This window comes from Erigeron canadensis, chromosome 6 (assembly GCF_010389155.1).
Source record: "Erigeron canadensis isolate Cc75 chromosome 6, C_canadensis_v1, whole genome shotgun sequence".
Taxonomy (NCBI): Eukaryota; Viridiplantae; Streptophyta; class Magnoliopsida; order Asterales; family Asteraceae; genus Erigeron; species Erigeron canadensis.
This window is the reverse complement of record NC_057766.1, coordinates 33,504,259-33,518,320: the sequence shown is the minus strand read 5'-3', so window position 1 is coordinate 33,518,320 and position 14,062 is coordinate 33,504,259. Positions and strand designations below refer to the sequence as shown.

Below are 14,062 nucleotides of genomic sequence, written 5' to 3'. Positions count from 1 at the left end.
TGTGTTACCACCAAGCCTTGTTATCCAACCATCAAGGTACCACTTGATTTAAGACCAAAGACTTAGATTAACTTGTTAAATCTAATTTATTTTAGTTCCATTCTTACAACATAGTCTAAAGAGATGGTGAATGAAACTATAATATGTTTATTATAAAATTAGTTTTTTTTATAATAATTTAACTATAAACTACTCTATAAATTTAAAAGCCACGTTTGACGTATTTTTCTTATAATAATGACCACGAAAGAAAGATGTTACGTTTACGAGAATGAACGACTTCTATTAATTAGGGGAAACGGTATATCCTAATATTTTATTTGACTTACTGACACTATTATCATCGTTTTTGAATATACGAGTATTACATTGCCTTACTTTTTAAAGAAATGTGGCAGTTTAAGTTAATCTTTTAGAGCTATTAACTGTCATTGTGGGTACGGATATCTAGACCATAGTTTTAACGGAATCAAATTGTACTAACAATTTTAAATGAATTTTATTAAACGAAGTTGTAGTTAAAATATAAAAAATAGTAATTATATACCTATCATAAAATTAAAAGGGTCACTTTTGATACGAAAAAAATAAATTATTTATACATATTAAGTGCAGCTAAGGAGACCATGACAAACTTTATAAAATTTGTAATTTTAAACCTAAAATCTATCATAAAAAATAAAGGTCTGCTAAATACAGCTTTTAGGGCTGTGTTTAAAGTGCATAAATCGTTTGTACATTTACCATGAAAATCATGGGACGAACTTTTAATATGGAAGGTACAAGTTTTGTTATGCATGTTAAATACAGCCATAAAAACTGTATTTAGCGTTTCCCTAAAAAATAACATGATTTTAACTCCATGCATGCTACTTTGAAAGGTAAATAACATTCAAAAATAAATAAAATAATATTTCCTCGTAAAGTTTTTTTTTTTTTGAAAGGTAACTTTTAACTCAGTAATGTTATATAGATGACAAAATTATTATTTCTCTCTATTTTTAATAGATGGAAAACGCGGGGGAGCGTGAAGAGTAAATATAACGATATCTGGCTCAAAGGCTGCCACTAATCACGGTGAATGACACGCGGTTTTATATGGGCGGAGGGGTTAATTTCGTGATTTTACAAACCAAATAAGGCACCAGCATGTGACCATGGTTCAATAGTTCATGTGATTGTGGACAGGTGTGGTGGGGATGTGTTCCTATCGAAGAGCTGTACATGTGGATCCAGAGAGGCTCATCATCTAACGGTGAGATAAGTCAATTCCTTGTAATAATTTTTGTATATGATATGGAACTTTTATTTACTATCTTGTCCATGGGCATTTGATTTTTTTACGACAAAAAAGTCACTCACAATGCAACAAAAATATTATGGTACATCATCATGTAACGACAGACATAGTCTGGTAATCGGATATGATTTTTTTTACAAAGATATTTAGGGACAAGGGTGTAATGCCAAAAGATTGGCAAATTGACAAATTTTGGCCAATGACAAATCGACACGCGGCGTTGCAAAAAACTAGCAAAAAGTGATAGTGTTGTGTGTTTTTGCCAATTATTTGAAAAAAAAAAAGTTACCAAAACTACCCCTAAACTTTCATTGACTTTACAAATAAATAAAACATATGGCTAGTTTTGGCCGATGTTAGTGAACGTAGGGAGCGTATGAAGTGACCATTTTTTTTAGTGAAATTCGAATGTTAAGAGCGTCTGAACGTTTTTTTTTTCTTTTTCCAACCTCTATACATACATACCTTCCAACAATATTATCTCAAATCCTTGTATCTTTATCAAATCATTTCATTCATCATAACCAAATGGCGCATCATCAGTGGACTGAAGCAGAGGATGTTTTGTTGACGAGGTGTTGGTTTTTGAGGAGGCTTGACCCTTTGACCGGTAGATGTGAAATGGCTAACTCAACTTCAACCATGTGGCACAACATCAATGAAATGTTCAACAGAGACACGACTGGAGTTCCAAGGAGCAAACATCAACTAGAATGTCATTTTAGGATAATTATTCACACCTGTAAGCACTTTGAGGCAATATGTATAAGCTTGAATGCAGAGGGGAATGTCTCTAATGAGTTGTTGAATGCAACGGCGCATCAGAAGTACCGTGAGAAACTTGGGAGGCGTTTCAGTTACGAGCACTGCTTGAGTGAGCTTATGATAGTTGGTTTTTAATTGAGTTGAATTATGAAGTGTGTTTTACTATTTTAATTAAGTGTGTTTTAGTGTTATGGACTATGTAATGTCTTTAAGTATTTTAATAAAAGATGTCTAGTTGGCCATTTAATAACAACGGAAATTTATTCATAATTTAAAAACATTACAAACTTATTAAAGAGAAACATACAACATAGAAGTGTTTCTAAACAATTCAAGAACGGAAATTATTCATTGCTTTTGCCCATATGATTAGATGGTCCAAAGTCATGACTGCAGAAGCAATTTGTTGCACAGCAATTGTAATCTTATCGATCTTCCCATGCAAATAAGTAAAGTATTGACACTCAAGATCAGTATAATACATGGTTTGTATATAATCGATTTCTTTTCAACACCATTGTTTCTTCGCATTAAGTTTTCGCATAATAACCATAAGTTCCTCTTTGACCCTTTGGTGGTCGAGGCTATCAACCATGATACCCTCATGCACTTGATCAACAGTCATTTTATTTGATGAAGAAGACATTTTTTAGTATTATAATAAAAGTTTGTGTTTTGAGATAATGTTCCAGATGGAGGACCCAGTATTCTAAGAGAAACTACAACACGCTCTCCAACGTTCAAAATTCAAAATATTTACACAGTTAGTCCCTCCAACGGCAGAACTCAAAATATTTACACTTTCAGTCCCTCAAATGGCTAAAAATTCAAATACATTTACACTTTCAGTATCTGAACGGCTAGTTGTATTGTCACTCTATAACTACAAACACAGAGCTCAATTCAATTCAGTTTCATCTTATATTTTCATCATTCTAAAAACTCATTCTTTCTAACTAAATGGCATCCTCGTCATCAAAAAAGAATGTTCACTGACCTCGTCTGACCGAAGATGAAATGAAGACACGAATCATGGCTGATATCAAAGAGGACACCCTCCTTCAAACTGAACTCTCTAGGGTCATGGGATACCTGAGGGAGAAAAGACGAAAATGCTAGCAAAAGGTAGAGGCAATACAAGTGTCACGCCGCAACGTTTCGAAGCACGAAGAGCACTATTCTTCGTTTCTACAGGGGGAGATCAACAACTTCAAGAGTGTGGTCGATGATGTTTTTAAGGCTGGTCACACGTTGGGTGACTAATGCACTTGGGTCGAATCGTTCCACGACAATTGCGGGGAAAACAAAACCACGTGGGATGTCAAATGTCCGCAACACGACAAGTGGTGGCTCAACGATTACACTTACCATGGCTTGGGAAGTATGTCAATTAAAGATGATGATGATGAGTAATCGTACGCAGTGTATTTCGTGTTTTTATCATCTATTGTCTTTTTTAACTATGTGTTTTTAATAAGAATAAAATGTGTTTTGTTTAATTATATTTGAAAAAGTTGTATATATTTATAAGTTGAGGGGGGGGGGGGGGGAATATATATATATATAAAAAACAAATTCACGCTCCCACATGCCTTTTGGCAGCCAAAAGTGGCCATGTGGCCTTGCCCAACGTTCATTTTCATTGTCCAAAACTAGCCGATGTATCTTGCCAATGCTTGCCGATTAAACTTGCCAAAACTAGCCGATACACGTGCTATTGTGTAGCCGATGATCCAATGCTTGCCGATGATTTTTGCCGATAAAACAAACCGACTACACCCTTCCCCTTTAGATTTGAAATCTCTATATATAAGTAACTATTAGGGATGTCAATCTAATCATCTCGTGTCGGGTTAGAGTTGAAAAACTGATTCACTAAAAGCTTCAGGTTAGAAATGTCAACTCAAATCGACTTAACTAAAGCGAGTTGACAATATAAACAAGGTTAGTTTTGTATCAAATGGATTGTTTTTTGGGTTAAGTGGGTTGTCGGGTTGCTAGGTCAAATAGGTTGGTTTTGGTTCAAGGGAGTCAAATTAAAAAGATTATTTGGGTTGGTGAGTACAACCCGACCCGGACCTGTCATAAAAATAATTTGGTTGATAGGTAGAAACCCTTAAGCTAGACTTGAATTTTCAGGTCGAGTTTTAATTAGATCAAGTATGGACACTTGACTCCACTAATAGTTATTTCGAAGTTGATTAGGGTATTAGTATAAAACAATTATTTTAAAAGTGTCTTACTCTTGATTAAACCGTAAAATATTTATCTATTCATGTCTAGAAACCTAAATATAAAGTATTTAAAGTATTTTATTTTTAACCACTATCACAACTTATAATGTAACAATATCACACACTTCAATTCATACTACTAGACCCATTCCCATTCTGATAGAGTGCGTTTTATATACATTTATTTTCATTCCCATTGATGACTTTCATAACTAGGACCAGAGTCCACTTCGCATCGATTTCGGATGCACCTCATTTTTCTCAATAACTCCACATATGAACACACACTTTCGATGTGACATGCATTATCTCTTCTTGTTGTGATAAATGATTATAAATGTTTTATGTTAAACTACACTATTACAGGAAAACTATCATCTTTAGTCTCATATTAAATGTTCAGTTTTAACTTGTAAACTCTTTGTTTTTTACTTTGACCGTAAATATGTGTATGTAATATATAACCCTTCATATAAAAAAGTATGGACGGATTAAATTTCATTTTCATTAATATAAATTTCACCAACTACTATATTACACAAACAAAGATATTTATGATTAAAAGTAAAAAGTTGACAAATCAAAGTCGGATATAATATGGAACTGGAGGAGTAAAAGTCAAACTTTTTAAATACTACTGTTTACTAGTAGTAAGAGCATATACAATGGTGAAATCCTAAAAGATCTTTATTTAAAGGTTATTAATCAAGTCTTTGCGTTAATGGAAAAAACTTTAAAAAAAGTTTTATAAATAATTTTTAATCGCAAAACAAAATAGAGTACGGGTGTTAAATTTTTTCAATGACTTGAAGAACATCAACCTATATATAAAGATATTTTCACTCCAATAAGAAAAGGTTTATGCAAAAGTTTTTTTAATGACTAAAAAGCCTTACAAAAAAACTTGGTAACACATTATTGAAGATGCCCTAATTTGAAGTAATAATAATAAGGAATAAGTGCACCAAAATATATGTAACTAAGATCGAAAAGTTATAGTATGCATCAACTATCAAAACCTTTTTTTTTATTTACGAACTTAGTAAAAATGTTCATATCATGTAACATGATATATGTGGCACCTCCTATTAACTGTCACGTGTAAGTTTTTGATTGGTCAGTCATAGTTAGTTACATGATTTGAACATTATTACAAAGTTCGTGCATACAATATAGATTTTGATAGTTCGTGCATATTATAACTTTTCGATCTTAGTTATCTACATTTTGATGCACTTAACCCTAATAATAAATTAATAACTATAAATAAACAGAATACGAGTCTTATTTTAACATATTACAGAAGAGCTGTTTTATGCTCTATTTTAACCATCTACAACAATTCCTGCATTGTACAACTGTACACTGTACAATAAGTTTTGTACCTTTGTTGTAGATGGCTAAAATTTATTGTATGAATATCACTTTAACTTTTGCATACAGTGTAATAATAATGTTTATCAATCATAAAAATTAAGAAGTTAGTAATTACTATAGATCGGGTATTTTAATCCTTTTCTGCCAAAAAGTTACCAACCATGTATACGTTGATGTTGATCTTCCTAGAATTACAACCAAATGTCCAAATCTTTGTTTGCTTTTGACTTTTAATTCGCGAGGTTTTTTAAATCCACCGGTGAGATATACACGAAATACATGTAGGATCATCATTAGGACCATCATACTTGCCGACCATCGATGAACTGATCGGATTAACCAACCAAAATCAGCTTCAGTCACTATGTATTGAATAGAGACAAAAGCATCAGTAACGATTGGACGATACCAAAAGGTCATAGCAAATCCTGCAGCCACTTGTACTAAAAAACAGGTAAGCGTAATTTCCCCTAGACAATAAAATATGTTTACATGAGAAGGAACATATTTACTAGTTATATCATCCGCAATTGCCTGAATCTTGAGACGCTCTTCAAACCAATCATAGACTTTATTGAGTGTCACACCCCATCTTAGGCGGAATCGTAAGATATGACGAACAGATATAGCAATAGCACATGGAATTTATAATAGAATTATACTAAATGAAATCCATAAATGTAATTCCCAAAAGCGGGATAAGACTAGGCAACACGCCCAACGAATAGCAAATGATGTAGCAAATAGAATTCAATGTTCAAATGCAACTAGGAGTCCATGAAGGATCTCTTTATTAGTCTTCCTAAAGTCCTTATACTCAGTCTCCTTAAGCATTGTTATTACCTGAAAATGAATGCTCGAAAATGTCAACATAATGTTGGTGAGTTCGTAGGTTTAAAGGAATACAAATGAATTTGTTGTGCATGATATATGAGGTTTGGACAATAGTGTAAATATAAACATGTAGCAGCTTGTATGCAATCCAAATACTGATCAATGTCATCATAGTTATCCAACAACACAATCCCCATCACTCCTGCCAACAACTCAATCACATCACTTGCCAACAACTCAATCAAACACTGTAATACCAACAACTACCAGTTGGAGTATATAGTTGGTCGATAGATTTCAAATAGTCTTCAATAGATATCAACTGACATCTATTGCATCATACAATTAACACAAACAAGCTAGCATACACATTTCATAATTACACGTATTTGTCCAAGAAAATAAACCAGTTTTGGCACAACTAGTAAAGAAATGAAAAGTGTTTTGAGCATCATTTTCCCCCAAATAAATAAAATAAAAAGGGGCCACGAAACTCACCTCAATCAGCAAGCAGTTGTGCAAAGTCCAAAAGATCACTAGAATCTACACAACATAACATGTACAAGTTACAATTATGGACATGGTCAACAACCGTCCATTGTAACCCGCATTTGATGATATGCATATATGGCTACTTTCAAAATATTCACAACTGATTTGTCATGTATTATTAAGTTACAAGTCACATAACTTAATATAGTGTATTTGTTTTAATGATATACCATTGGTTTCTACAAGTTCATATTCACTGAAATTTTTGGTAACTTTATCTATTTTTTATTAGAACGGAACGAAAAATTCAAGATTTCAAATCTTAACCACTGTAACCTTAGAGTGTTATATACTTACATGAATTTTTACTTAATTTATTTTGTACGTTAACTATTTTTGAAAATTCCATAATCACATACTAGTCAGAAAATTCACTGTTTGCGTGCAGAAAAGTTTTATAAAAGTTAAGGGCCTTCGAAGCTTAAAAAAAAATCTAAATTTTTACTGTACACTCTTAAGATCTTAAAAATGTTTTTGGAAAAAAATAATCTTCCAGTTCATAAAATTGACCAAGATATGACTATTTGAAGTCGACCCAAATCTGTTCGGAAAACTCAGCTTTGCGCAGTTTTGTTATAAAATTCGTTTGATAACCTTAAACTTCATATTTTTATACGAAACCAATTCCACCAGAAAGTAGACTTCCTGAATTTAATTTTAGACACCAAAAACGTGACTTAACCATCTTCCATGACCAAGATACGACCTTTCAAAGTTAACAAACCGAATCCGTCCAGATTCTGAAATAACTCAAACTTACTGTTTTAAAGACTACTACAACTAATATACATATATAAACTTTCAAATCTTTCCAACACCTATTTACATCTGTTATTATGATTTCCATACCTTCATAATTGGATTTCTTTAATTATATAATTTGTTACACCACAAATAATACGTAAACTTTTAACATTAATATGATTTATACTTCAAGTTCTTGATTTAACCTTAAAAAGTCTTTCATTAGTTATTATAAATTTTATCATAATATATATATATATATATATTCATCAAATAGGTTACTTAAAATAGAATATCAATAAATATAAAGATAAATTTATATATATGAAAAGATAAGATAAGTAATTTACCCAAGATTGATGATCACTCACAAAATAACATAAAATATAATACTATAAGAATTTTAACAATAGATTTTATATAAAAGATCTTTTTAAAACATAAGGAAAAGTTAATTTAGACTCACCAAAAATCCAAGAATTCTCTAGGATGATTGCTTTGATAATTAAGTGTTGAAGAGAATTAGATTTTGTGATGATGTCTTGGTTTTTGTTCGACGGCAGCAAGCACACAAGTTGTGTTTTAGATTTTGTTTTGATCATTATGTCACATATATTTTATAAGTGTAGGGATAAGTGTTTGTTATAGTTTATAATTAGGATAGATAATTTATTATATACAAGAATCCTAATCCCATTAAACCGAGAATTTCAAGCTAGCGTATAGGATCATGTGTTGATGTTGTATTATGACTAATTTGCTTGTATTTAATTTACTTAAAATAATAGATTATATAGTATTATCTTATTATAAAAAAAAATGAGTTAAAATGAGATTTTAAATCCCTTTTCATCTAGCCGACTTACTAACCAAACATATCCTCCATATTTTGGTATATGTTGTGTTTTATATACAATATACAATATGTTGATCTTATTAATCTTAGATAAATTTCTTATTACACCTTCTTCTTCTTCTTCTTCTTCTTCTTCTTCTTATTATTATTATTTATTATTATTATTATTATTATTATTATTATTATTATTATTATTATTATTATTATTATTATTAATTCACCTCATGTAACTATTGTAACTCACTTTGATGATCATAGACTTAAACTCACTACAAAGTATTGCATAGAGATTTATCAATGTCTATAAATGAATATGACATATAGTGATATCAATAGAATAATTATATCTGTCTACGTTTAAGAAGATAGAGTGTCTAAATTCTAACTATTGGAATGATCACACACCTTTACTTTCGTTATACCATGTAGGCACACTGATTAGTCAAGAAATTAGAAAGTCAAGTTAGAGACTATTATAAGCAATCGTTTTTTTTTTTTTTTTTTGACGGGTGTCACATTGAGATAGGTGTGATCCCCCTCCGAGAACTGTATATGAGACTTTCATCTCGTACAGCTCAAGCAAAAACACCCAAATACTGGTTGGAACGAATATGTAATAGAAAGTTTGAAACTTCTTACTTTCTGATTCAATCTGCTCTAAAGACACGAATAAAAAAATCCGAAAATTCTTCAACTAGCTTGAGTGTTATGCTTAAGGAGCTTAGCTTGAAGAGCTTATTAGAAAGAGTCAAAACTAGCTCGACAGCTAGGTGCATTCTAGGACTCGGCCAGGTGCTTGCCGGCGAGGAGTTCTTAAAGAGGACCGTTAAAAAAAAATGAAAGATGATAAAAGTATCTTGCATTTCACCCCGAATAATCGACAATCATATAGAATTGCGTGCATAGTTATCATACATGCTAGAGCTCATAAACTCCAACCAAGCCCATATGAACTTGACCTAGTAGACTAACATGAAATAGGTTTGAGATCGGCATAATGTTATTCATCATATCTGTAGTTCATGACCAGATGCTTCACCAAGACCGAGTAATTTGGGTTAGTATATATTTTGATTGTGGTTTGTTTGGGTGTCATATATATTCCTATTTTACTACTCATGTCCAATGTGCGGCTTGATTGGGCTTCTTGTTAATCAAAAGCCCAACTTATATTTCCGCACCCGATTACCCTAGGCCGAGTAGCTTTGATTTGGTCCACCAACTTTTTTTAGTACATGATGTGAATTGTGAAGCAAATCAATGATTGAACTTTTTTTTTTTATGCGTAACGTAGATTTCGTAAGAAGATTTTGTTTTTTTTAAATAAAAATTAAATGCGCAATGGGTCAAACAGAAAAATACATCTGGTCTATATATTTTGTAAACTTAGTATTAAATTGTTCCAATATATTCATCTTTGTTCCAATGACTTACTATGACAGATTGTAACAAAATTCTGATAATAACATGTTTAAAAAATATAACTCAGCAGGTTAAAAAAGTGTCTCTTTTCTATATAAATCATTTCGTCAACAACCAGAATAAGTTCCTAACTAACAATGTTGAAAAATGCCAATGTAATATGATGATATATTTGAGTGTCCATTATGAAAAACGACCCAAAATGGAAAACTGCAATAAAACTCGTGAATTTAACTTTAATAAAGATTTCCCAAATTATATTGAGACCTAATCTAATCAATGATTATCTGCAAACCATCTTAACGTTTTCACTTGCGTATATTTACTAACGCACTTTCAAGTTTAAAATAATATCAAATCCAAACACAAATCACTCAAAGGCATATTTGAAACCAAAAACCTCTAACTTAAGAAAGAAAAATGGAGATCTACACGTATATCTATATTAGACAAAATCCAAAAAACGACCAAATGACAATATGTACAACACGGCAAGATTAGACGAAACCAATAACACTAAAATTACTTGGCTAACAACTTAACATCTATGTTTTCTTTCCAAGAACCCGAAAAACTATAATGTAAACCTGTGATTAAATTATAGACTGACCAACTAGACCACCCTTTGGGCCTGGTTCTGGTACGTTGTTAATTATCTTGTCTTTTGAAATATACAAAGTAATACAAATAAAACCAAGCTCAAAGTACTTGTACCGGCTAACAACCAATAATACTTATCAAGCCTGGCTTCGTTCATATCATCGGCAAACCAGTTCCCTTTACCCCCTTCCGAGGTAGTAAAATACTCGACTAGATACACCAACAACGCACTCAAGAAGCTCCCGACTCCAAACACACTTGTATACAAAGCTATTCCCATTGTCCTCATTCCTTGAGGGACCGCGCTGTAAAAAAACTCTTGCATTCCAACCACAGTAAAAATATCTGAAATCCCCAATAATATGTATTGAGGCAATAGCCAGAATATACTAAGTGTTTCCAATGGTAACTGCAAACGCTTCATTTCAACTGTGGCCGCAAATATCATTGCAATGACAGAAAGGAACATCCCAATGGCGATCCTTTGCATTGTTGTGATCCCATTTTCATTGCGTAAGATTAAACGAGTGAAGGGAATGAAGATTGTGTCGTAAAATGGCATGAGAAGGACTATGGATATTGTGATTGCACTTTGAAGTGTGGCTGGTGGGATCTTGTAGCTATCTCCTATGTTTCTTTTCATTGACATGCCTTGTTTTATGAAAAACGTCGCTGGTTGTTGGAAAATGACCGCAAACATGAGCAGGGTTGTCCATATTGGTAGTAGCCGAACCACGACTTTTAAGATTTCAACCAGATGATTAGTAGTGTTGTGTGAGTTTTGGTCATGAGCTAAACATTCAGTTTCATTTTCTCCTTTTAAACACAATGGTTTATCTTCAAGCCTGAAAACAGAATGTAATTAACCACTTTATACTACTCGTACATTGTTTACAAATATTACGAATACTCTAAAAGCAGGGGATTAAAAATATATACATTTACTACAACTTTTATAAAGGCAACGGCAACGGCAACGGCAACGGAACCCAATCCCGGCAAAGCCGCGGTACGGGGGAGGTATGATGTAAACAAACCTTACCTCTACTCAAAGGTAGAGAGGCTGCTTCCAGATCCACCAATGTGGAACGGACCTCCGGCCCAAGAAAGATAAAAAAATATGGTTAGATACACCGGAGTGGGACCTTTAACCCGAAGGGAATAATCTCGATCTCAAACTCTTAATCTCAAAAACCCTGATCTCGATCTCAAAAACGCTCAGTCTCCGATCTAAGGATCCAGGAAAAAGAGCCGTTGGGGAAGGAGAGAGCAGAGGGTAGAGAGAGAGAGTAGAGAGAGAAACCCTATAACCGGAAATGTTTACAACTTTTATAAAGGAAAAATACTAAATACAGGAGGGTTGTGGTTAGTTTGCATAAAAAAAATATTGTACCTTTCTTAAAAAAAGTTCATCTTCTTGACTTTTATGATAAAAGATACAACTATTATATGCACGTCAATAAAAACCCATAAGACTGTCAATAGGAAGACCCTTTTATAAATGAGATGAATGTGAGTTAAAATACTAGTAACAATGATCAAAGTTGAGACGAATCATAATTCATCAAGAACTTACTCAATCTCGGCAAGACTGGATTTTTCATCATTTTTCGAATGGATAAATTTAGACAAAGAACATTTAACGGTTTGAACGATTTTCTCCAAAGATTTAACGTCATTGCTTGTCTCGTGGCTATAGGTGTAAAACCGGCTCCCACAAGAAAACATAACCATAGAGACCACCAAGGCCATGGTAGGCATGGCGAACCCTAAACCCCAACCAACAGAATCTTGTATATTAGGCATAATCGACACGCCTAAAAGAGCTCCACTACACACACCAAAATACCACCACTGAAAAAACATACTTTTCTTGTTAGAATCCTTATTGTCATTTTTCGTCGTTGGAAGCTCATCTTGATCGGTGTCTATTTGATCAGCGCCGAACGCTTGCAATGAAGGGTTGTATCCACCTATGCCTAGTGAAATCAGATATAGTGACATGTACAATGATGATGACGAAGACGAGGAGTTTGTTTTGTTTAATGCTGTTGATGTTAATGCCAATAGTCCCTAAAAAACAAATGCAAAATGTTAATTAAGACTCCTATTGAGAAAAAAAAAAAAACTAAGGAAAATTATATTGATTGTATATGATCATACGATTAGATATATGAAAGACGAGGCTAAAATAGTAGAATAGCGGTTCCAATATGAGTCCACAAGAGGGGCCACGAATAATGGCACCATGGACGTGAACCCGGTCCAGCTATTAACAGTCCTGGCAGCAGAGGAGCTACTCATATCCATCACATCTATCAAATATATCACAAGATTCGACCCCACCCCTTTAAACACAAACCTCTCGATTCCAGCAATGACTACACAAAAACATATATAAGTCCCACGTTGTTAACGTACGTCATAAACAACAACAATTAATAGATACAAGGCGGTCGGGTACCTAATAATTTGAAACATAATATATCAAATTGACCTTCATATCATATATAAGATACAAAAGAAATATGTACCTATTAAAAGAACACAAGGCTTATTGAGTACTCGGAATCTCGTCTCTCCGGCCATTAAATGATGGATCGATATAATATATGATACGATATGATATTAGAGTATTATGGTGTGATAGAAAATAATGGTAATAAGTGGGAGGTGATTGGAGAGGCAAACAAGGTACAAATAGTTGACGTTTTATTGAGAGACAAAAGTTTATTAATGGAACACCATGGATGCACTCACGATAAAAAGGCAAAATAAAAAGAAAAAACTGGCTAGAGTCAGTTGAAGGTGTCATCACAATAATGATGATTGATACAACAACATTACTTAGCATGTCAAATCCAACTCTAATCTTAAATCTTAATTTTGGATATATTTACAAAACCAATTATATGTATTTGTTTGCCTATGTTTCTATTTGTATAATTTTGGCAAATTCTACAAGATGCTTTTGCGTTTAGAAATCATTTGACACATGTACATTCCACATTCTTGCCACATAGATAGATGCACACATCTACTCGTAACTTGAACATCATAAATCTTTTTTGATAAAATACTCGCATCATAAGTAACTTACATACTAAATTATATATTCATAATAATCGTTTCATATACGTTTTCAAATTTTATTTTTTGTGTAACAACGTTATCATTTCTTAGCTAGACCCACATATAATAAAAATATAATTAACATCATCCAAGATATATATGTTATATCAAATATCAAATTACTCCCTCTTAATTTTACACTACTTTCAGAAACTAGTATAAAAAAACCTTCAAAAACTATATGTTGGGGAATTTTGTAAATAACGGACAGATAATCAGATAATAGCAATCTCTGAAAAACGTGTA

At 32.7% G+C, this 14,062-nt stretch overlaps 1 protein-coding gene across 1 annotated transcript; it reads right to left on the bottom strand.

Moving 5' to 3' along the window:
- Positions 1 to 10,505: 10,505 nt before the first annotated feature.
- LOC122603532 (protein NRT1/ PTR FAMILY 5.8) lies at positions 10,506 to 13,360 on the bottom strand. The gene is made up of 4 exons (XM_043776258.1): positions 13,219 to 13,360; positions 12,848 to 13,065; positions 12,261 to 12,757; positions 10,506 to 11,529 (listed from the first exon to the last, which is right to left on the bottom strand). Exons 1-4 carry the CDS (start codon positions 13,271 to 13,273, stop codon positions 10,737 to 10,739), a joined length of 1,563 nt encoding a protein of 520 aa, XP_043632193.1. The 5' UTR covers positions 13,274 to 13,360; the 3' UTR covers positions 10,506 to 10,736.
- Positions 13,361 to 14,062: the final 702 nt, after the last annotated feature.

Excerpts from the sequence above, each read along its gene's own strand:
- LOC122603532 (XM_043776258.1), bottom strand. The coding sequence starts at position 13,273 with ATGGCCGGAGAGACGAGATTCCGAGTACTCAATAAGCCTTGTGTTCTT. Across the intron at positions 13,066-13,218 it reads GCCTTGTGTTCTTTTAATAG|TCATTGCTGGAATCGAGAGG; the intron begins GTACATATTTCT and ends GTTTTTGTGTAG. Across the intron at positions 12,758-12,847 it reads CGTCTTTCATATATCTAATC|GGACTATTGGCATTAACATC; the intron begins GTATGATCATAT and ends TTTGTTTTTTAG.